General features: G+C 44.7%; 1 protein-coding gene across 2 annotated transcripts; it reads right to left on the reverse strand.

The window, feature by feature from the left end:
- Positions 1 to 23,869, reverse strand: GPX7 (glutathione peroxidase 7). Of its 2 annotated transcripts, XM_039237977.1 has the most exons (4): positions 23,464 to 23,869; positions 7,512 to 7,945; positions 2,390 to 2,651; positions 1 to 833 (listed from the first exon to the last, which is right to left on the reverse strand). In XM_039237977.1, exons 2-4 carry the CDS (start codon positions 7,644 to 7,646, stop codon positions 670 to 672), a joined length of 561 nt encoding a protein of 186 aa, XP_039093908.1. In that variant the 5' UTR covers positions 7,647 to 7,945; positions 23,464 to 23,869; the 3' UTR covers positions 1 to 669. The 2 variants fall into 2 exon arrangements, with proteins under 2 accessions (XP_039093908.1, XP_039093913.1); XM_039237982.1 differs by lacking the exon at positions 23,464 to 23,869 and having other exon boundaries at positions 7,512 to 7,951.
- Between the last annotated feature and the right edge of the window lie 901 nt (positions 23,870 to 24,770).

Here is a 24,770-nt window from a genome sequence, read left to right on the forward strand (position 1 = left end):
CTGAGCTGAAGTTGGACGCTTAACGGATCGAGCCACCCAGGCGCCGTGAAACTTTTATTTTCATTTAATATTCTCCTGTATTATTTTACAATCTATTTGCATTACTTTTTCAATTAAAAAAATAATACAGAGGAAAACAACTACAACAACAAATAAATCTTTGGCCTGGATTCTCAATGGCTAGAAATTCATGTTGGTTGCAAGTTTTTATAGATTACAAGTTAATTTTTGGTTCATATGCTAAAAACATTTATTGAATGCCTCCTAGTGAGCTGGCATTGCCCTCGGCACCTTTCATAGGTCGTTCATCCTCATCCTCACAACAGCCCTGGAGGTAGGAATTGGTCCCATCTTATAGATTATTGCTTGATATACTTCTATTTGCCACATGTTTTCATGGGCCAGAGGTACTTATTGGCTGGTGAGTCACTGGTCAAGGGCTCTCATTGGCCAGGAGTTCCTATACATTGTTCTAAGACTCGAATGCAAAATACTAGATATTTCCTCCCATAGGAATAACAAGGTAGGTGGGATAAAAGTGGAGTAAGGAGAGTCCATAGGCCCTCCCTCCGAGCACCATTGAGCACAACTGAGTTTGCTTTGGTCACCATCCAAGGTGTGTGTGTGTGGGGGGGTGGGGATGGGACAGTGGGAGAGAAGAGAAAGTGGTTATAAGTCTTCTCGCTTCTTCAGGATGAGCTTCCTCACGAGTGCTGTGATCTGGGGCCTGATCTCCTCCACCGACACAGTTGGGTCCCAAGCCCCTACTACTTTTCCGTCTGGGGCCACTAAGTACTTCCAGAAGTTCCAGGTGGGCTCCTTCCCAGAAGTCTCTAGAGAAAAAGGAAGAAGGAAAGCAAAATGTGCTTCCCGGGGGCCCCGCTCTCCTGGAATTCCACTATCGGTGTCCATCCTTCCCTTGAAGCAAGTTGTTCTATTATTTAGAATTAACTAGAGAGCTTTTTAAAAACCTGATGCCCAGGCCACAACCCAGACTACTTAAATCAGAATCTCTCATGGTAAGACTCAGGAATCATTAATTTTTTTTTAAGTTTATTTATTTATTTTGAGAGAAAGTGCAATTGGAAGAGGGGCAGAGGGAGAGAGAGAATCCCAAGCAGGCTCCATGCTGTCAGTGCAGAGCCCAATGCAGGGTCCTCAATCCCATGAACTCTGAGATCATGACCTAAGCCCAAACCAAGAGTCAGATGCTTAACTGACAGAACCCACCCAGGCACCCTCAGGCATCAGTACTTTTTTAAAAGCTCTCTAGGAGATGTCAATATGGCCCCAAGGTTGAGAACCTCTGCTTTAGGATTCTGTGAAGTACTTGATAAAGCAGTGTCAGATCCTCCTTTCTTAATGATCTCAAGCTACTAAATAGTCTGTACCCTATTCTCTAAGGAAATCTTAATGGTTTCCAAATGTTAGTCTGTGGACTGGTTGCATCTGAATCTTGGTGGTTGGAGTGGGGGGAGGTGCTTAAAGTAAACAGATTCTTGGGCCCTGCTTCAGTAGGGTCTTAGACTAAACCACTTTTAAGAGTTCCCCAGTTGCTACTAAAGCACAGTTAAGTTTGATCTATAACTATGGGAACTGGAAAGGTACTAATAGAAACACAAAGGGAATAAAAAGCAAATATTAGGATTGACCAGTAGGATAACATTTAAATCTGCCGCAGTAAGAGATCTTTTGTTTGCTACACTGTTTTCATTTACTCCTCCAGGAAAATGGGTGGGGGTTGGTAGTGAGGGATGTGAAGGCAATCAGAAGCATGGCACAGAGACAAAAATGGAGCCCCCAAAGGAAGAGAAAGGCCCAAGGAAGGAAACAGTACCATAATGATAAGGTTGGCCCGTGACCTCATTTTGCAGTTCTGAGGCTTCTGGGGATGCAGAGGGGTCCTATTTCTGAAATATTAAGATCTGGTATTTTAGCTCTGAAGGTTCCCTCTATGGTCTACAGACTTTGCCCCTAACTCAGGACAGGAGATACCTGTCAGCCATCTTGGTCAGCCTTCTCAAGGCATGTGGCATCCCCTGTCTGCCCTTGGTTTCTCCATCCTAAATCCATAAGCTCGACTAATTCACGTTGACTAAATCTGAGGGCCTCAGTCTCCTTTTAAAATCCCTGTGTATGAAGACAAGACCCCAGAGAAGTCTGCTAGAGTGACCCTGAGGGAGAACTTCAAGGCAGCAGGGGTAGAGATATTCTCAGGCAGGAAGACGTCTCCGCTCATTTTCAAATATGAGTGCTGGAACAGACCATGAACCTATATGCAGGGGTCTGAAAGGGGCACAGGTCACCCGATCAGCAAGTAGCTTATGCTACGCAGGGAGCCATGACCTCAGCCAGCTGAGGGAAGGTGAAGGAAAGGATCAGGACTCACGGATCAGGTACTTGAAGGCAGGGTGGGCACCAGTGCCGGTAACTGCGACCTTGCTAAACATGGGGAAGGAGACACTATAGGTGCGGCGGGCGAAGCTCTCGATCTCCTTGTTGCTATCGGGCTCCTGTTGGCCAAACTGGTTGCAGGGGAAGGCAAGCACATTGAAGTGGTGGGGCCCCAGGTCCCGCTGCAGCTGCTGCAAGGCTCTGTAGTGCTGGTCTGTGAAGCCGCACTCGCTAGCCACGTTCACCACCAGGGACACCTGGGTGGCAAAAACAAAACCCGGATACATACACAACCCAGTGAAGAGTCATGCACTTGCACACGCCCAACATGCTCCCATGGTGACCCCCCCCAACAATTAACGCTTTCTCATATATTCAAGAGCACAATGTATACATACATAAATGTGCAATGCTCTCACAAATACACGAACACATGCACATAGGCAAAAATGAAATCAAACGTTCAGGGGCTTGCAGATATGTGTGCACACACATACACAAACGTTCATGAGAATAAGCATACAATATACATAAATGGGGATGCATATGCCCATGATACAAAAATATCACACATGCCCATAAACACGCATAACACATTTACACAGAGAGGCACACACACTGGTGAGCTCACATCAGGAGATAATGTGGGGGCACCTGGATGGCTCAGTTGGTAAAGTGTTTAACTCTTGAGTTTGGCTTAGGTCATGATCTCTTGATCATGAGATTGAGCCCCATGTCGGGCTCTGCGCTGAGCATATGGAGCCTGCTTAAGATTCTCTCCCTCTCTCTCTCTCTCTCTCTGCCACCCTCCCCCCCAACCTTTCTCCCCTGCTGGTGTGTTCTCTTGCTAAAATAAAAAAAAATTAAAACAAAAATTAAAACAAAAAAGGAGGTAATACGGGGGGAATGGAAAGTCAGACCTGGGTTTAATTTCTAGCTCAGTCAACTGGCACTCATCACTTTACATGAGTAATAAACCCTTCTAAGAAACCCACTGTGAACCCTGAAGGCAGGAGCAATGTCCTCTTCACCTCTCGGCCTGACATATGGAAAAGTCTCAGAAAGCGCTGAATGAATAAGTAAGTGTGCACACATACACAGTTGCCTGCATGGGTATAGAGATAGACATAGGTTTTCTTCATAAAATGACCCCATTGCAATCCCTTTTTGCACCTCTCCCTCCTGCACACAACTATCACTTTCTTGAAGCACTAGACTAATCCTTAAACTTATTATCACCTTATACTAAATGCATTTATTTATACCCTTTAGGTGATAAATGCAAAGCTGGCTGATGGAACTCGATTACAAGACAGCAATTAGAATTTTGGCACCAAGGCTGTTATACATTGTTAAAGAGTTCTTAAATCTTACCCCATGTCTGGGCAGCCCAGCTCTGTCTCTTTGGCCACTTTTTTGGAAGAGCTGGGATTATACTAGCAGGTTCCATAAAGAGGGCCACCTCCCAGAGATAGCCTGGGGCACTGGACATGCACAGGCACAAACTGCTCAGGGTAGGCAGGGTTTTTCAACCTCAGCACTATTTTTTTTTTTTTAATTTTTTTTTTAATGTTTTTTATTTATTTCTAGGAGAGAGAGAGGGAGACAGCGTGAGCAGGGGAGGGTCAGAGAGAGAGGGAGTCACAGACTGAAACAGGCTCCAGGCTCTGAGCTGGCAGTCAGCACAGAGCCCGACGCGGGGCTCGAACCCACGAACCGTGAGATCATGACCTAAGCGAAAGTCGGACGCTTAACCAACTAAGCCACCCAGGCGCCCCTCAACCTCAGCACTATTGACATTTGGAGCCAGATCATTCTTTTTTTTTTTAAATTTATTTATTTTGAGACAGAGCAGGAGAGTGTGAGTGAGGGTAGAGGCAGAGAGAGAAACAAAATCCCAAGCAGGCTCTGAGCTATCAGTGCAGAGCCCGAGACCCGGCTTGATCTCACGAACCATGAGATCAAGAATCGGTGCTTAATGGACTGAACTACTCAGGTGCCCCACTGGGCCAGATAATTCTATTATGAAGGGGCTTTCCTATTCATTGTAGGATGTTTAGCAACATCCTTGGCCTCTACGCACAAGATGTCTAGTTTTTTGAAAAATTTTTTAAATGTTTATTTATTTTTGAGAGACAGAGCATGAGCATGAGCAGCAGAGGGTCAGAGAGAGGGGGAGTCACAGAATCTGAAGCAAGTTTCAGGCTCTGAGCTGTCAACGCAGAGCCCAATGCAAGGCTCAAACCCATGACCCATGAGATTGTGACCTGAGCTGAAGTTATAGGCTTAACTAATTGAGCCACCCAGGCACCCCGATGTCTAGTTTTGACAATCAAAAATGTCTCCAAACATTGCTGTATGTCTCGTGGGGAGCAAAATCACCCCCAGTTGAGAACTACTGGGCTGAATGATGAGAACCGTTGAGCTGTAACTCCCCTACTCTGCCTCTACCAGATGAGGAAGGGGCCATTCTATGGGGCCACAGGCCATTAGAACAACCTTCCCCATTTGTGTCAACATGTCATATTTTGCCTGTGGTGTTGAGAAACTGGGACCCTTAACTCTCTTTCTTCCTTAATTAGGGGTCTTCCTCTTTCTTTTCTGCCGGATCCCTGGGCAATGAGAGCATTAAAAGTTGTTTATTTTTAACCCACGTCCTGTATGTCTGCCCCCCCTTGGAAGGAGGGAAATCTGCTTCTAGTTCCATACCTGAAACCAAAAAGCTTCTCCTTAAACTGACCAAAATATGGATGGACAGACACACCCAAATACACATAGTTAATTTACATATATGCATATCCAAACATAGAGACAGACTCAGGTGTGCACACAGAAGCAAGGAAACAAATAAATCATTTGCACACATGCTACACTCAGGCCTACATGTACATAAGCTCACACCTTAGATAAACACATTCACAGGTAGTCACCCATTCATCCATACTCAACACTGGTCTAAATGACTGCCTTCCCAGTTAGCCTCAGGGCATAAACTATACAAATCTTGCTCATGGCTTTGTCTCCAGGGCTGGAGCCAGTGCCAGGCATGTAGTGGGAGCCAGTAAATCTTTTTCAATTTTTAAAAAGACTGTGGTAAAATATATATAATGAGCCAGTAATTATTTACAGGTGAATGAATGACTAAGCAGTAGCCCTAACTTGGGTTAACTCACAGAATCATTTACAGCTTCCCTGGACTGACTATTTCTGGTTTCCTTCTAACCCTGGCAGCTAAGAGCTTGGGCTCTGGAGCTGGACTGCCTATGTTCAGATTCTCACTCTTATCTTTTAGCAGGTGTGTGACTTTGTTCTTTTTTTTTTTTTTTTAATTTTTTCCAATTTCTTTCTGATTGATTTCTTGGCTTCTCACTCCCACCCTTTTTAGGATTTACTAGTAACCGAGAGTATAAAAACACTCAGAATTCTGGGATCACTTCTCTGGGTCATTTGTCTCCAGGGTTTCTGTTCTTCACATCCTGGGTGCCTTATTACTTCTGAAAATAAATAGACTTTGTTCTATTTCCATTCTAGCACCGATTACCACTGTACGAGGAATTACCTTGTTCATTTCTGTTCCTGTTCTGTTCCTCTCTCTTCTCCATTTCATATAAGCTCTATTGAAGTGGAAACTTGTCTGCTTTGTTTGCCACTGTATCCCAAAGGCTGGCCTAGTACTTAGTATACAGTAGGTACACAATAATAAAGAATGAATGAATGAATACCAGAGCTAGTCAAGTGCTAAACCTGGGGCTCTCTGTCAAGCTACACTACAAGGAAGGAGAGGCCTGACAGGGAATGGACACTACTCTTATTGGCTCTTTGTCCTCAGTCCTGGATGAGTTTCCTGCTGGAGCCCACCAAAAACAGGTATGGAGCACTCTACCAAGAGCTTCCACACTGTCTTCTCATTTGAAATTCATAATACCTTGGAGGACAATCAGGACAAGGAATACTGCCCCCAGGACTCCCAGCATAATTGGGCATTTTAAGGTTCAGAAAGTACTTTCTTCAGTAAAGACTTGCTCCCACGAAAAGAATGCTGAAGACCATTTTTGTGTGGTCCATCCACATCTGGATGCTGTACCTATGTGTTCATTACCAACTCGTCACCTTTCCCACACCAAGGCCCTAGGGCCATCTTGAGAAATGGGACTCTGAGTGCTCTTCATTATACACAGTGTGACATCTAGGCCTCTGAATATACTGTTCAAGGCGCCTCTTGGTCCCTCCCTACTCTCTTCAGCCTCATCTTCCACCACTCAGCCTCATGCTTTATACTCCTTCAAGCATATCTGCTTGAAGGCCACCCACTCCTCCTCCGTACTTCTTGCTGTTTGTTTGCTTCTGAGCCTTGGTATGAACAGTTCTTTGCCTGGAATGCTCTTTTTGGTCTTGCCAAAACTCACTCTTATTTCAAAGATTCACCCAGGCACTTTTCCTCTCTGCGTCCTCTCTGAGAGACTTGGTAATGAGATAGCAGTTAGCCTAGATGACTCTTGTATCTCAGCTCGAGCTGCCATCTTAGGAGTTTGCCTAGACAAGCCCACAGATGGATGGGGTGTTCTCTCCAGGCTCTGTGCTTTCTAGAGCTGTATAACCTTTCCTCTGGGCCTTCGTGTCCTCTCTCTAGGATGATTTGTGTAAAGGTCCCCGTGCACCTTAATTGCTAACTCCCCCTGCACTGCATATTCATTTCCACAGGGTTCTCATTGCACTCAGTATCAGCAACAATCCCAGTTCCAGAGCGGAAACTGGGGATGGGAGAGACAAAGGCGCCAGAATGCTCCGGTTGCCTTTTGACCGGTGCTTGACAAAGGCCTAGCCGAGGCTCGCAGCCTCTGGGAGAGTCCAGATTCCACAGCCCAGAGTCGCTGAGAGGGAAGTCGGCGTCGGCTGGGAGAGTTTCGGGTTTCACTGCGCGCCGGGGGCCGTGCCACGTAGTCGGCGGGACTGACTCCGCTCAGGATCTGGGGGCGCCGCACTCCGGTGGGAATGCCCGGGGGAGTGGGAACCAGGGCAGGGCTGCGGGGCCCCCTCGGGGCCACACCCGCAGGGTCTCGGGTTCCCGCAACGGGCCCTGCGCGGGCTGCGCCGCGGCCCCGCGGGCGGACACTCACCGAACCGCGGTACTTCTCCAGCGACACCAACTTGCCCCGGATGTTGACCGCCTTGAAGTCGTAGAAGTCCTGCTCCCGCTGCGCGCAGGCCGCGGCAGACAGGAGCAGCCACGCCGCCACCAGCGCACCCACCATGACTCGCTCCCGAGCTGGCGGCTCTGCGAGGGCAAAATCCTGGCTAGGGGACCCAGCGTGGGGGGCGGGCGGAGGCGGCACCGGCGCCAGGGGGCCGGCGAGGCAGGACGCGCCCCCTCGCCTTCTGCCCCGTGGCTGTGGCGTGCGGGGCTCTGGACCTCAGTCTTCCCATCTGCACCGCGGGAGCGTTGGACTGCGCGCGAGTTTGCGATCCCAGAGCCGTGGTTTCAGGCTTCTGACTATTGAGACCATTCTGATCAGTTGCAATGAGGCTGCGTCTTGTTTCAGGATGCAGAGACCTAGTAGGGAAAGAGTGGTGAAAAATTCGATTTGAGAGTTCAGGTTTTAATTCGCTCAGGGGCCTTAAGCTGACCAGGCCACTTGTCTGGGCTTCAGCCTCTCCGTCAGTTCAGTGGAGCTAGCCTCCCTTCCTGACGCACCTAGGCAATATAGAACGGGAGTAATAGAAAAAATGGAGATGAAACTGATGGGGGAAAAAGAAACAAATGCCAGACTTTGGTGCTGCTCTGTCGCCAGGCAGAATTCCTGAAGCTTACAGATTGTAGCACTTCTACAGCTCTCTCGAGGACTTTATTGCTTTACCTCTATAGCTTTGCTCTTATTAGTGTCACTTTCCCTGATAGCTGTAAACATGCCTTGAGATAAATTTGCAATTACCTCCTGAGCATAGAGCCCACTGATGCACATCTGAAGGGTCTCCAGGCTGATATTTTGCTAGGCAGTAGTAAATAACCTAATCATAGCAGCAGCTAGCCCCTCAAGATCCTGAAAGCTTTACTTCCAAATTCCTTGGAGATTTAAGCTATCCTTAACCCCCAGTAACTAAAAAGTGTATAATCAGTGACTCTTCACAATTCCAGTGCAGCTCTTTCTGCCCACGGGTCCTGAGTCAGGCTTTAATAAGAGCACTTTTTGCACTGATAAGTCTCAAGAATTCTTTCTTGACCGTTTACTCCCGGCCTACATCACATCAAAACGCTTTGTCAGCTGAATGGTGCCTACAAACTTTAGGTGAATGAATGTGTACCTTCCCTGAAAAAGATGACACAGAGAAAGGGAAGAGAGGACAGAGGGCCTGTTGTAGGTTGGGTTCCGGGGAAGCAGATGCTGAGATAGAGGTTGCAGTGCAGGAATTTATGAGGGAGCCCCCTTGGGATCAACACGTGTGGAAAGGAGGGTGAGAACAGGAGTGGGCACAAGTCCAGATCTCCATGCAGGCCCAAGGACAGTCTTGGTTGATCTCATGGGGACTCTGGAGCTAGAACGGCCCATCAGAATAGTCCCCAGATAAATGAAAATGGCCAGGCCAAGACTTTATATCCCTGCTACACCTGTCTTTGGATGTGGGGCCATCTGAGAAAGGATGTGACAGGAGCCAAGGGGATCCTGTCCCTGGAGGGGCTGACAGTTAAATGTTTTCCACTGACAGCACTCCCAGCAGCTGGTGTCTCAGGTCTTTACTGAGGGGAAATCTGGGCAACCATTACAACGTCTCCCACACTCAGAAAACCTGTAGTTGTTGAGGCCACTTTTAGACAAAGAGGCTTGAAGGATGGAACATGGAAAGGGCCACGGTGACCACCTGACTGAATACAGACAGGCTCATCAGGGGACCCACCTCAAAATACCCATGGGCCCTAACGGACCAATGAGCTACTTACAGCTAGGCACAGTTACCAAAAAAGGGAAAATTCCATATGTGGCCACACCTCCTTGTCTTTCCCCTTTAAAAACAGCTTCCATGTGGGGTGCCAAGGTGGTTCAGTTAAGCATCCAACTCTTGATTTTGGCTCAGGTCATGCTCTCACTGTTCATGAGTTCAAGCCCCATATCGAGCTCCACGCTGAAAGTGTAGATATAGATCCTGCTTGGGATTCCCTCTCCTTCTCTCTGCCCCTCCCCTCCTCAAAATAGATAAATAAACCTTAAAGAAACAAATAAAAATAACAGCCCCCACCCACTGTCTGTTTGCTGCTCACCCAGCTGCTCCCTTGCTGTGTATTCAATAAATTTCTAGCTGCCTTGTTCTGCCTCTGGTGAATTCTTTCACTGCTTGTGCCAGACTTCCACCCTATGGTCACCTCACATTTGGGGGTTCCATCCCATCAGGACAGACACACCATTTATTTTATTTGTTTATTCTTTTTAATGCTTATTTTTGAGAGAGAGACAGTGTGGGCAGGGAGGGCCAGAGAGAGAGGAGACCACAGAATCTGAACCAGGCTTTAAGCTCCGAGCTGTCAGCACAGAGCCCAACATGGGGCTTGAATCCACAAACTGTGAGATCATGACCTGAGCCAAAGTCGGATGCTTAACCAATTAAGCCACCCAGGTGCCCCTGGACACACCATTTAAACACCACATTGCTGAGCCCCACAAAATGCCAAGCATGGTGCTGGGTGCTGACGCTGTACTACTTCTTCAGGAGCTCACAGGCTGCTGTGACAGTGTAGCCAGCATGCAGGGGTGCAAGAACACCAGCTTGCAAGAGTCCCAAATAGACCAAGTTTGTTATTGCTGACAAAATCCAAAGGCAGAAAGACAAGTGGTGGTGAAACAGGAAAAGAATTTATTTCAGTGGGCACAGCACTGGGAAGACAATGGGCTAGTGTGTCTCAAAGACTGTTTCCAAAGTGGCAAAAATACGTCCAGGTTTATATAAGGAAAATGTGGGACCAAAGTGGGTGGGCACGTGCACATAGGCAGTGACAGTCAAGTTGATCATTGTCTTGGAGTCCATCACAGGCAGGGTCTTGCTGGCTCAGCGCAGTCCTGATTGTTTGAGAGGGTGTTTGTGCTGTCAGTTTGGGTTCCCACATCCCAAACCCAGGGATGCTTTGCTTTCCACCTGAACCAAGAGACAAAGTGGATGAAAGAACCCAACTGGAAAATTTGAGGTCGAAATGGAGGCAGCCAAAGTTCGCTTTCATGAGAAACCAGGTACACTGGAGATTTTATGTAATGTAGTAAGGGCTAAGCATTCCAACAGTCATTCAACAAACACTTATTGAGCACCTGGTCTATGCCAGGTTCTCCTCTAGGTTTCTCTTACGCAGTGATGAACAAGACAGGATAGTCCCTACCCAAAGGGAGACAGGTAGTAAATAATTCATAAATAGGTCTATAATTACTGCTGCGTTAAGTACCATCTAACTTAACCTGGTAGGGAAGGTAGAAGCAGGCAAGGAGGGCTTCCCAGAGGAAAGTTTGAGCTGCATTCTAAAGAAGAAGTAGAAATTGAGCAGGCTGAAACGAGGAAACAAGTTCAAAGATCCTGAGTGAGAGAAAAACATGGTGCATTGAGAAACAAAGATGGCTATCCTGCCTGGAGCAGAAAGAGCAAAGGGTAAGAAGGGAAGGTAGTGAGGCGGGTAGGGGTGAGGCCACACAGCACCCGGTAGGCCACAGTAAAGATTATGGTCTTTAAGCCAAGAAATGAGGGTGGTTTGTTGTTGTTATTTAAAGCAGGGTAGTGGCAGTGAGTCCTATGGTGTAGGTGTGGAAAGATACCTCTGGCTGTTCCAAAGAGAGTGGATAGAAAGGAGAAAGAGTGCGTATGTTCTAGATGCTGAGGTAAAGGAAACTGTGCATTTTTGAGGCCTAGAGACAGTTGCTGACCTGGTAGTCAGGAAAGCCTTTCTGTAGGTGGTAACACTAGAACTGTATCTTCAAAGAGGAAGGGGAATTCTCCAGTTTGGGGAAGGGGAGGGCAGAGATGTTGGCCTGAGAGAGCAGTGTCTGTGAAGGGGCAGAGTCTTCACAAGAGTCAGCTTGGCTGTTGAGATGAGACGAGTAGAGTATAGATGAGGTGGGAACAGCCATCAGAGGCCAGATGGAGAAGGGTCTTGAGTGCCAAGTCTAGGAGCTTGGACTCCTCTCTCCATGCTGTGGTGAGCAAAGATTTTGAAGATGGGCACAAAAGCACACAGTTAATGAGACTTAAATCCAGGCCTTCAAACTCAGAACATGCGATCTTTCTACACTGCCAAGGTGACTCTCTCTTGAGGAGCAGACAGCATTACCAGGAGAAGAGGAAAAACAGAGAAATGGTGCTCCAGACAAGGGCCAAGACAGGAATAAAGTGCCCCCTGCCTTCCCACTCCCTCCTCCGCCCCACCTCCGTGGGAGCCTTGAGCCCGTGATGCTCCTCTGGTATTAAATGGCTCCCCCTTTACTCTGCCCCGTGAAGATGTTGATCTCCCTTCCTGCCATCTGTCCCTTTCACTCAGCCTTTCCCTGGATGTCCCAATAACCACGAGTTCTCAAATTCTGCTCCATGCAGAATTTTGCAAGCTCAGCCAAGCTATTTCCTGTAAAATCCAGATAGGCAGGCATTTCTACTAAGCAAGGGAAAAAAAAGTTAGAGGTGAAGTGTTTCTCACTTGTAAATTTCTCTTCTGGGGCCTACCCTTCTCCCCTATTCATGCTTTGGAACACAGTTCAGATTTCACCCCACTGTGGTACTAAATCACTCTCTCTTCTCTGATGCCTTTGTAGTTACATTTTCCTCTTGGTGGGCTGATGGTATATTGTGCAGCTGTCTGTTTTCGTGGCCTTGGGGGCAGGCTGGACTATATCTGAATTATCTTTGTCCCCTTGACATACATTAGCTAGTCAGTAAATATTCATTTTTCGTAAACCTTCTGGTGACTTTCATTAGTTGTCTATGCTGGAATCTGATATGAGATGCTACTGATTTTAGCCATCAGTGTATATTTTGTCATTTTATTTTCAGACCACTACGAATTTTTTTGTGTTTCTGAAAGAGCACAGCTATTGCCAAATGGTCTATCTATACAAGTGGGAGACAAATACACACACAGTTCTTAGCTGAACACCTGGAAGGGTGAGGGACTCACTCCTGGATCTCCTATAAAACCTCAAAGAAGCTTTTAATGGGCATTTATTTTATTTTATTTTTTAATGTTTTATTTATTTCTAGGAGAGAGAGAGAGACAGAGAGACAGCGTGAGCAGGGGAGGGTCAAAGAGAGAGGGAGTCACAGACTGAAACAGGCTCCAGGCTCCGAGCTGGCAGTCAGCACAGAGCCCGACGCGGGGCTCGAACCCACAAATCGTGAGATCATGACCTAAGCGAAAGTCGGACGCTTAACCGACTAAGCCACCCAGGCGCCCCTAATGGGCATTTAGAATACTTATAAATGTTTTGTTCATTCATCAGATAATTGAACACCTACTATCTACAAAACACATTTTAAGGGCTAGGAATATAGTAGTTAAGAAGACAGACCAAAAAAGACAGTAATTCTTGAACTTACCTTCTAGTAGGGGGAGAAAGAATAATACAAGTTGGTAATATGAAACATACATATAACACATTAGATGGTGATAAGTTGGGAAGAGGGATGGAGAATATAGTGGTAGGGTGGGGAGAGATTGCAACTTTAATTCGAATGATCAAGAGGCCTCACTGAGAAAGTGGCATTGGGCAAAGACCTGACCAAAGAGCGCAAACAATGGGAAAATAAGAGCAACTTTCCAGATAGAGGAGACAGCAAGTACAAAGGCCCTGAGGCAGAAGCATGCTTAATGTGTGCAGAGAACAGTAAAGAGGCTAGCATAGCTGCAGTGGACTGAATGAGGGAAAAGTAACAGGGGATGACATTAGAGAGGTAATAGGATGGGAGGGGGCACATACTGCAGGGCCCTACAGGCCCTTGTAAAGACATTGGCTTGGAATCTGAGATGTGAAGCCATTAGGGGCGCCTGGGTGGCTCAGTCGGTTGAGCGTCCGACTTTGGCTCAGGTCATGATCTCACAGATTGTGAGTTCAAGCCCCGCGTTGGGCTCTGTGCTGACAGCCAGCTCAGAGCCTGGAGCCTGCTTCAGATTCTGTGTCTCCCTCTCTCTCTGAGCCTCCCCTGCTCAAGCTGTCCCCTCCCCTGCTCACGCTGTCTCTCTCTCTCTCTCTCAGAAATAAATAAAACATTAAAAATTTAAAAAAAGAGAGTTTTAAGCAGGGGAATGGCATTTCTAATTTATATTTCAACAGAATCACTCTGACAACCATATTGAAGTAAGGAGGCCAGTCAGAAGGCTATTGCGATAATCGATGTGAAGTAAAATGCAGGCTTACACAAAAGTAATGGCGGTGGAGGTGGTGCAAAGTAGTGCGATTCTGAATATATTTTGAAAGTAGAGGCAAAAGGATTTCCTGATAGTTGAATGTCGCAGGTGGCTTTAAGGTTTTGGCCAGAGCAACTGGAAGAATGAAGTTTTGCCATTAATTGAAATGAAGATACCTACAGGGGCAACTGGTTTGGGATGGAAAATCAATAGCTCAGTTTGGGACCTGTTAAGTTTTAGTGGCTTACTGGCAGCGGTATGCTGGTCAATGTCTGACAACTGTCGCACCAAGGGAAAAAGGTGTGTGTGTGCATATGTGCGCATACACCCACTTAAGTGTATTATAACATTTACCGATTTAAATGACGCATGGCACATGATTCACAAATACTAAAATTTAGTAGTTCTCTCCTTATCTATGAGAGATATGTTCCAAGACCCACAATAGATGCCTGAAACCATGGATAGTACTGAACCCTATATAAAGCTGTTTTTTCCTGTGCACACCTGAGAGAGCTTAACTTACAAATAGGCACAGTAAGAGATTAACAAGTGCAAATAATAAAAGAGAACAGCTGTAACAATATAGTATAAAAGTTACGCGAATGTGGTCTTTCTCTCTCTCTCAAAACACCTTGTACCGTGTTTGTAACCAGGGCACAGGGGTGCAAGAGCACCTGGCTCCAGAGTCCCCACACAGATCGGGTTCAGCCGCTGGCAGCTGACAGAATCCAAAGTCAGAGAGTGGTGGGGAAACAGGAAAGGGATTTATTTCAGTGAGACCAACACCAGGAAGACAATGGATCAGCGTCTCAAAGACTGTCTCCAAAGTGCTGAAAATAACTTCTAGGTTTATATAAGGAAAATGTGCGACAATGGTGGGTGTGTACACGCTGGTGGTCAGTAAAGGTCAGGTTGATCATTATCTTGAGGTCAGTCTCCATGGGGTCTTGCTGGCTCAGGGCAGTCCTGATTGCTTGAGGGGGTATTTTGGGTTCCTATTGGGATGTTTTGCCCACAGAGTCTTTTGCTTCAGTTAAGAGATAAGTTGGAAACGGGGCGCCTGGGTGGCTCAGTCGGTTAAGCTTCCGGCTTCGGGTCAGATCATGATCTCATGGATTGTGAGTTCGAGCCCCGTGTCGGGCTCTGTGCTGACAGCTAGCTCAGAGCCTGAAGACTGTTTCAGATTCTGTGTCTCCCTCTCTCTCTGACCCTCCCCTGCTCACGCTGTCTCTCTCTCTCTCAGAAATTTAAGAAAAAAAAAGAGAAAGATAAGCTGGAAAGAAGAACTTAATCAATATGTGAAAGTACAGACTGAGGTCAAAATGAAGGTAGCAGAAATTCCCGTTTCACCCTTCTTGTGATTATGTGAGATAATAAAAGGCCTATAGGATGAGAGAAGGTGAGGTGAACAAGTAGGCGTTTGTGATGTAGCATTAGGCAATAATTGACCTTTTGATGATACATCCAAAGGAGAACTGTCTAGGGTGCCTGGGTGGCTCAGTTAAGTGTCCGACTTCAGGTCAGGTCATGATCTCATTGTTTGTGAGTTCGAGCCCTATGATCTTGTGGTTCCTGATTTTGAGCCCCACATAGGGCTCTGTGCTGACAGCTCAGAGCCTGGAGCCTGCTTCCGATTCTGTCTCCTTCTCTCTCAAATAAATAAACATTTTTAAAAATTAAAAATAAAAAAAAGGAGGACTCTCTTTTCCTAGACTGCCTTTGACCCAAGATAAGTGAAAATACAGAAGGGAAAAACTTGGAAAGGGAAGACTACTTCAATAATACTTTCTATCACAGGTGAGCCTTGGCGGCTGTGGTTTGTGAGTGCAAGCCCCACATTGGGCTCTCTGCTATCAGGGTGGAACATACATCAGCTCTGCCCCCTGCTTGCCTCCACTTTCTTGCTCTCAAAAAATAAATAAACATTAAAAACAATAAATCCATATGGCAAATTTATTGTAACAGAATGCTTTGATTTTTGCCAAATGTGTGTGTGTGTGTGTGTGTGTGTGTGCGCGCGCGCTTTAAGTAATCTCTACATCAAACATAGGGCTTGACTTCATGACCCCAAGATCAAGAGTCACAGGCTCTACTGACAGAGCCTGACGATTTCTGCCAAATTGTATCTGTGGCCAGCTAATGGTGGCTAATCTGTGGCAATTCCTGAACAAGTACAGTTTCAAGTTTCAGCCATAAAAAAGAATGAAATCTTGCCTTTTGCAAGGATGTGCAACAACAATGACCTCTATAGAGTATAATGCTAAGTGAAATAAGTCACAGAGTAAGACAAATATCACATCATTTCACTCATATGTGGAATTTAAAAACAAAACAAACAAACAAGAAAAACAAAGAGACAGCCCCCAAAACAGACTCTTAACTACAGAGAACAAACAGATGATCACCAGAGGGTAGGTGGGTGGGTGAAGGGGTGAAATAGGTGAGTGGGATTAAGAGTACACTTACATGATGAATGTATAGAATTGGTGAATCACTATATTGTACGCCTGAAACTGATATAACACTGTATGTTAACTATAGCGGAATTAAAATAAAAATTGCAATTTAAAAGTATAGTTCCAAGGTGAATATTGGTTGATATTTGTTCACATTAACAGTAAGATGAGGGCCACCTGGCTGGCTCAGTCAGTAGAGCATGTGGTTCTTGATGTCAGGGTCATGAGTTCAAGCCCCACAGTGGGTGTAGAGCCAACTTAAAAATAAACAAACAAACAAACAAAAACAAAATACTAAGATGAAAGTGAAACTATAAAGACTTCACTAGTCAATGACACAAATGATTGCTTTGCTGACTCAGATAGTAGTTTTTCAATACTGGAAGAATAGTTCCTCAATTTTGTTATGTTATTTACAGTGTAATAGCTACAGCCACAGTGCAATCTAAATTTAATCTGCATTATTAAAATGTTTTATATCACTTTCTTAAGTTTAGGCAATCAACGTAGTAATAGGTCAAACTCTGGTAACATTTTGCCAATTTCTGCAGTAATACTCTCACTGTGGCTGGTTTTGGAGCTACCAACATAATGTCACTGAATGTGGAGTTAGGAAAAGATATAAGAATACTACACCATTGGGGCGCCTGGGTGGCTTAGTCGGTTGAGCGCCCGACTTTCGCTTAGGTCATGATCTCGAGGTTCGTGGGTTCGAGCCCCGCATCGGGCTCTGTGCTGACTGCCAGCTCAGAGCCTGGAGCCTATTTCAGAGTCTGTGTCTCCCTCTCTCTCTGACCCTCCCCTGCTCACGCTGTCTTTCTCTCTCTCTCTCCTAGAAATAAATAAAAATATTAAAAAAAAAAGAATACTACACCATGATATAGTATTTCCACAATACAGAAAGAATAGAGGTAAATAACACCAAGAGCATAAAAAATAATAAAATATAAATTAGAAAATTATGAGTTTTAAATTTTACCTTTTAATATAATTTATTTAATTTTAAGTTTACATAATTTAATTTTTAGTAATGGCCGTGTTTAACAAGAGACTGGACAAATTCCTGAAAAAATAACAATTGGCTCTAGAAGCCAGCCCCAGACACTACTCCTTTCTCTAGTTAGGTTGCATATCTCAATCTGGATGTGGAGGAAAGCTCTAGGTTAAAGATATAAATTTGGGAGTGGACAGTATATGGAGTGTTTAAAGCCAGGATACTGAATAGTGATGGAAAGTTGGTGTAGATAGACAGGAGAACTGAGAACAGTTCTTGGGACTCCAACATTCAGCATCAGGGAGATGAAGAAGACGTCAGGAAAGTGGGAGAGAATCAGAAGAGGAGACTTAACAGAGTAGCTAGAAGAACAGGAATCAATAGAGTGCAGTATCATGGAGGCCAAGTGACGAATTTGTTCCAAGATAGAGTTATTATTTATTTATTTATATTTTTTGTTTGTTTAATTTTTAAATTTTAGTTATTAAAAATTTTTTGTTTTAATGTTTTTTAATTTTGAGAGACGGATACAGACAGAGTGTGAGGCAGGGAGGGCAGAGAGAGGGAGACATAGACTCGGAAGCAGGCTCCAGGTTCTGAGCTGTCAACACAGACCCTGATGCAGGGATCGAACCCACAAACTGTGAGATCATGACCTGAGCCAAAGTCAGACACTTCACTGACTGAGCCACCTAGGCACCCCTAATTTTTAAATTTTAAATTTTTTGTTTTGTTTTACCAAGCAGTTATACTAGCCAAATGCTGCTGATAAATCAAGATCAGGGCCGAGAACTGAACATTGGACTTAGCAATTTGTCTTTAACCAATTAAGAGAATCAAACAAAAATACAATATTTTCATGCATTTTTGGTACTACTCATGCTGCTCCCACTGCCATTTCTTCTCCCTTCCTTATCCTTCTAGCAAGTTCCCATCCTGCTTCCAGGCTTTATCAGTCAGAGTCTCAATAGGAAACAGATGACACGCTCAGATTAGGACAATTAGACAAAGGTTTATTTACAAAGGGACTAGTTTCAAACATGTGGGTGGAGTATAGAGGAAGACAAGGGATAGTTCAAGAACTATGTGAGCTGTTACACCCCTTGACCTGAAAGGGCGGGTAGAGGGAGGAGAGACTGCAGAAACTAGAAGAGTACTGTTCATCAAGCCATTGTGAAAGGGACACTTGTTTTCAAAAAGGGCACCTGGGTGTCTCAGTAGGATAAGCACTGACTTCAGCTCAAGTCATGAGGTCACCGTTCTGGGGGTGGAGCGCCACATGGAGCCCAGCATGGAGCCAGGTTGGGTTCTGTGCTGACAGTGCAGAGCTTGCTTGGGATTCTCTCTCTCTGTTCCTCTCTTGTCCGTGCACTTGCGCTCTCGCTCTCTCTCTCTCTCTCTCTCAAAATAAATTAAAAAAAAAAAAAAAGCTTAGAAAAAAACAAAACAAAGGTTCATACCACAAGCGAAACTTGCAGGAAGTAGCCAGGAAATTAATTATCCAGCCCTCCCTGTCACCAATCCTGTGCATGGGTGTTGGCCCACACCTAAGTGGAAAGTGGAAACCAGAGAGCAAAGGAGCCAATGGACTTAGTCTCCACAGGTTCGGTGTACTAGGCAGACAGTAGGTGGACAGTGGTTCCAAAAGCCAAACAGAAGGTATCCAGCACACAAACCCAACTCAAAGGATGATTTTCTCAACATTGGTTTAAAAATTATTTTTATTTTTAATTTTTTAATTTAATTTAATTTATTTATTTATTTTAAAATTTATTTATTTCTAGGAGAGAGAGAGAGACAGCGTGAGCAGGGGAGGGTCAGAGAGAGAGGGAGACACAGACTCTGAAACAGGCTCCAGGCTCTGAGCTGGCGGTCAGCACAGAGCCCGACGCGGGGCCCGAACCCACGAACCACGAGATCATGACCTAAGGGAAAGTCGGACGCTCAACCGACTAAGCCACCCAGGCGCCCCTAATTTTTTTATTTTAGAGAGAGGTAAGCAGGGGAGAGGGGCACAAGGAGAGAGAGAGAAAGAGAGAATCTCAAGCAGGCTCCACACTTGGAGCATGAAGCCTGATGTGAGGTTTGATCCCACAACCCTGAGATCCGGACCTGAGCTGAAATCAAGTTGGACGTTCAACCAACTGAGCCACCCAGATGCCCTTTTTCAATTTTATTTTTTAGTAATCTCTACACCCAACCTGGGGCTCGAACCCACAACCCTGAAGATCTAGAGTTACATGCTTCACTGGCTGAGCCAGCCAGCTGCCCCTCTCAACATCTTTAGGTAGCTAGGAGTGCCTATTCTAAGCTTCCCTTTAACATAGTACTTAATGCTGTATTGCAATCCTGGCTGCACCTTAGAATCACCTGGGGAGTTTTTAAAAAATATTGATGTCTAGGGGCGCCTGGGTGGCTTAGTCGGTTAAGCGTCCGACTTTCGCTTAGGTCATGATCTCGCGGTTCGTGGGTTCGAGCCCCGCGTCGGGCTCTGTGCTGACTGCCGGCTCAGAGCCTGGAGCCTGTTTCAGTCTGTGACTCCCTCTCTCTCTGACCCTCCCCTGCTCACGCTGTCTCTCTCTCCTGGAAATAAATAAAACATTAAAAAAAAAAATATTGATGTCTAGTCCCATTCCAGATCAGTTGAGTCAGAAAGTCTGGGAATAGGTCCTCAACATTAGTGCTTTTTAAACATCCTCCAGGTGATTCTAAGATGCAGCCAGGATTGAGAACCACTGCTGTGTTGTCATTGCCTACCTACCTGTGTTTCCTTGAGGAGTGTCTCAGTGCTTTGAGGGTAAGATCATGTCTTTAACATGCAGCATGGAATCTGATACAGAGCAGGTGCTCAGGACATGAAAGTTCACATTACAGAGTGTGATTGACTTCACATTTTGTGTAATTTTGTTAGGATTGTGGTATATATATCGCCTACGGTATTGTTTTCAATCTGCAAGTTGCAGACCATTAATAGGTCATAGACCAGCATGGGGGAAGAAAAGGAATTGAATAGAAATATAAGAGTAGGTGACATATAGTAAGGGTTAGTGTAGTATTGTGAAACAGGTATGCGCGATCCAGATTGCAACATAAACTGTTTCTACTGTGAATTGCATTCACAATTCTTGAAATCCAGCGACCTAGGACAAGTAATCTCTCTGTACTTCTGTTTCCCTACCTTTAAAAAAAATTTTCTTTTTACATTTATTTATTTTTGAGAGACAGAGTGAGACAGAGTGTGAGTGGGGGCGGGGCAGAGGGAAAAGTACAGAATCTGAAGCAGGCTCCAGGCTCTGAGCAAGCGTTCAGCACAGAACCCGATGCAGGACTCAAACCCACAAACCATGAGATCATGGCCTGAGCTGAAGTCAGATGCTCAACCGACTGAGCCACCCAGCCACCCCTCCCTATCTTTTAAAATATGGATAATAATAGTACCCCCTACCTCATGGGACTGTAATGAAGATTAAGCCAAGTAATACGTGCCAAGTGCTTGGTGTTTAGCACAGTATACATAATCAACAGTACCTGTTTTATTGTTCAACAACAAAAACATTTTTTAAAAGCAAAATATAAAATTTTAGTGGTGCCTGGGTGGCTCAGTCAGTTGACTGCCCGACTCTTGGTTTCAGCTAAGGTTATGATCTTGTGGTTGGTGAGTTTTAGCCCTGCAATCAAGGCTTTGTGCGGACAGCGCTGAGTCTGCTTGGGATTCTCGCTTTCTCCCTGTCTCACTGCGCCTTCTGAGCTTGTGCTCACTGTCTTTCTCTCTCAAAAACAAATAAATAAACTTTAAAAAAAACTTTAATAAGTAAATAAATAAATATTTAATATATAAATTAAAATTAAATATTTATTTAATATAAAATCTATTTAATATAAAAATTTAATATAAAAATTAAATATTTATTTAATAAATAAAATTTTATTTATTCTGCAATTACTGCTGTATAATATTAGGCATACAGACAGATAAGAGCTCTTTTTCTTAAATCCGTTACTGGAAAATGCTATGGCAATAAATAACCTTAACAAATAGGAAGCTATATACCCAACCTCTCCTTTTCTTGAGGTCAGGAATGCTGTGGGGCCTGACTAGGGTAGCGGAGGTGCTGCCTTAGATTCTATCTGAAGCTATGTCCTATTAATATCTCTACTACTTCTGACTGGTGCTCACAGGCTATCTCTGCACCTGCTCTTGGAAAATTAGCACAGCTCTGTTTAAAGGCCCTGGGAGTAGGTTCTAAGCAGGGCTTATTTATTTGTATATCCAAAGCACTTAACACCATACCTGGTACTCAATAAATAGGCTAAGCTATTGATAACTGTTTTGTGACCTTGATCAAGTCACACACTCTGGACTAGAGTTTCCTGTGTATAAAATGAGAGATTGAATGGAAATTGGAGGTAAAAGGAACCTCTAATTTTAGAAGTAAGGAAGCTAAGACTCAACTAGGGGAAGGGACTTATGCAAGTTCACATGACAAGTTGGTAGGGATGCAGAGGTTATAGCTGAAGTTCCTCAGTTCCATGGTAGAGCACTTTCTATGGTATTGTATTGTCAATCCAATTGTAAAATCCTAGCATGCAGTTAGAGTCAACAAACGAAAGTTACACATAGCAGCAGGGGTAGATCTTGAAAAATATACTGTGTTATGCAAAAGTAAGATACACAGCGAGATACATAATCGAATACCATTTACATAAATGTAAAATGTGTGAGCACAATATGAAAACGGACATTTTTGGGGGCACCTGGATGGCTCAGTTGGTTAAGTGTCTGACTTCGGCTCAGATCATGATCTCATGGTTCATGGGTTCGAGCCCTGTGTCAGGCTCTGTGCTGACAGCTTGCTCAGAGCCTGGAGGCTGCTTCAGATTCTGTGTCTCCCTCTCTCTCTGCCCCTCCCCCACTCATGCTCTCTCTCAAAAATAAATAAACATTTTTTCAAAAAATTAAAAAAAAAACAGAAAAGACACATTTTATAAGAACAATATAAAGCAGTTGCACAATCAACACTTTAAAGAGTTACCTGCAGGGGTGGGGAGAGGAAAGGGGGTAAAAGAGAATCAATAGGGGCATCTGGCTGGCTCAGCTCATAGAGCATGCAATTCTTGATCCTGGGGTCATGAATTCAAGCCCTGTGTTGGGTGTAGAGATTACGTTTAAAAAAAGAGAATAAATGAATGAATGAATAAATAAATAAAACAAGAGATAGGCCTTCAAAAGAAGAGAACGGAGGGGCGCCTGGGTGGCATAGTCGGTTAAGCGTCCGACTTTCGCTTAGGTCATGGTCTCGTGGTTCGTGGGTTCGAGCCCCGCGTCGGGCTCTGTGCTGACTGCCAGCTCAGAGCCTGGAGCCTGTTTCAGTCTGTGACTCCCTCTCTCTCTGACCCTCCCCTGCTCACGCTGTCTCTCTCTCTCTCTCCTAGAAATAAATAAAAAAATATTAAAAAAAACAAAAACAAAAACAAAAACCAAACAAAAGAAGAGAACGGAGTAATATGTTTAATTATCTGCACTTAAAGTTTAAAAATAAAATAGGGTTGCCTGGATGGCTCAGTCAGTTAAGTGTCAGATTCTTGGTTTCTGCTCAGGACATGATCTCATGGTTTGTGCGTCTGAGCCTTGCATTGGGCTCTGTGCTGACAGTGTAGAGCCTGCTTGAGATTCTCTCTCTCCCTGTCTCTCTGCCCATACCCCACTCATGCTTGCTTTCTCTCTTTCTCTCTCTCTCAAAAATAAATAAATAAACTTAAATAAAATAAAATACAATGATCTCTATCTTTTTGGGAATTTTATTTCTAGCAGCATATGTAAAATGGAAAGCAGATAGGTGTTGTTGATTTCTTTCTTTTTTCTAACATTTATTTTATTTTTGAGAGACAGAGTGTGAGCTGTCAGCACAGAGCCCAACGTGGGCCTTGACCTTATTAACTGTAAGATCATGACCTGAGCTGAAGTCAGATGCTTAACCTACTGAGCCACCCAGGCTCTTTTTTTTTTTTTTTTTTTTTTTGAGAGTGAGAGACAGAGCGGGCAGAAGAGCTAGGGAGAGGGGCAGAGAGGTATAGAGAAAGAGAAAGAATCTTAAGCAGGCTTCATGCTCAGCATGGAGCCCAATGCTGGGCTCAATCCCACAACCCGGGGATCATGACTTGAACCGAACAAAATCAAGAGTTGGACACTCAACCAACTGAGCCACCCACGTACCCAGGTGTCATTGATTTCTAAAAAATTCCCTTCCTCTCCTTACCCTCTATCCTCTAGGCTTCAGCATCTTTCATTCGGACTCCTGGAGCAGGTTTCTTCTTGGTCTCCCTGCCTCCACTCTCTCCCCATCCAATCCAATGCAATTTTCCACAGAGACCAGAATAATTGTTCTCACACAAAAATCTGATCATGGTTCTCCTTTGTTTAAATACTCTTCAGTGACAGCTTGTGACCAAACAATATGTCTTTTTCTATGTAGCTTCTTTCACTCATCATAGGTCATTTGGTTATCCGTTCTGTTACATTATGAGTTTTCTGAGGAAAGAGACAGTGTTTTATTAATCTCTAAATCTTCAATACCTAGCCCAGGGTCTGGCACTTGGTGGGAGCCCAGTGAATATTTGAGGAATGAACGGATGCATGATTCCCCTGAGACTTTGTAATTAAACTGGCCATTTCCCCATCGTCAGTGGGGCCCCAGCTTCAGATCCCTGGGTGATGCAGGTGAGTTGCTAGGCAACAGCATGAGGTTGGCTCTGGGGTCACAGTGGAGAGTGTGCAATGGAGGCCGAGGCTGAGGTAATTAAAAACACTTCTATTCAGCAGCCTCTGAACTGCCTCTGGTTTTGCCCCCCAGCCCATCCCCCACACAGCTGCAGGAGGGATCTTTCTAAAACAAGCACAGACCATAGCACTCCCCTATTCCAAAATCTCTGGGCTCTCAGTTGAGGAAACTAAGGTTCAGAGATTTGAAATAACTTGCCCAATGTCCACATAACAAGTAAAGTGCAGAGCTAAACCTAGGTTTTTCTGATTCAAAAACCCAAGACCTTTCCAGTATTTTGATTTTGGATGAAGTGAATTTGGGGTGTCCACAGGTCATCAGGTGGAGAGATCCAGGAGTCCATGGGTAACATTGCTGCCCTTCCTATCAAACCCTTCCATGGAGTAGGTGCTTCAGCAACAAACAAAACGTATAAGGCTGGGAGACCAGTTCCCTGTGAGAAAAGGGATAATCTTGAAGGTTTCATCCACTTTCATATATGGAGTTTCAATTAGTGGGCTTTGATCCAGAGAGCAGCAACATCAAAACTCTAGAGTCTGTCTCCTGACTTCACTGATCCCAGAAAGGCAAAACAGAGTAGTAAGCACTTGACTCAGACTGGAAGAACAGGGGGGAGTTGTCAGCAAAGGATTCTAGGACAAAGGGACATTTTGAACAATGAGTAGAAAACCAGGTAAAGATAAGGGGAATGTGATAGGGATAGTTCACCTTCCTGGGTGAAATTATATAGTTCTTTCAGGTATTCATTCAATCATTCATTCCACAAATATTTCTTGGTTGAGCCA

The sequence above is a fragment of the Hyaena hyaena genome, unplaced genomic scaffold (assembly GCF_003009895.1).
Source record: "Hyaena hyaena isolate Hyena2069 unplaced genomic scaffold, ASM300989v1 scaffold_5, whole genome shotgun sequence".
NCBI classification, from domain to species: Eukaryota; Metazoa; Chordata; class Mammalia; order Carnivora; family Hyaenidae; genus Hyaena; species Hyaena hyaena.

What these genes read in the sequence shown, in the direction of transcription:
- GPX7 (XM_039237977.1), bottom strand. Translation starts at nt 7,646, where the DNA reads ATGGTGGGTGCGCTGGTGGCGGCGTGGCTGCTCCTGTCTGCCGCGGCC. An exon ending in TGGAGAAGTACCGCGGTTCG is followed by an intron (nt 2,652 to 7,511) that starts GTGAGTGTCCGC and finishes TTTGCCACCCAG; the next exon opens with GTGTCCCTGGTGGTGAACGT. An exon ending in TGCCTTCAAGTACCTGATCC is followed by an intron (nt 834 to 2,389) that starts GTGAGTCCTGAT and finishes CTTTTTCTCTAG; the next exon opens with AGACTTCTGGGAAGGAGCCC.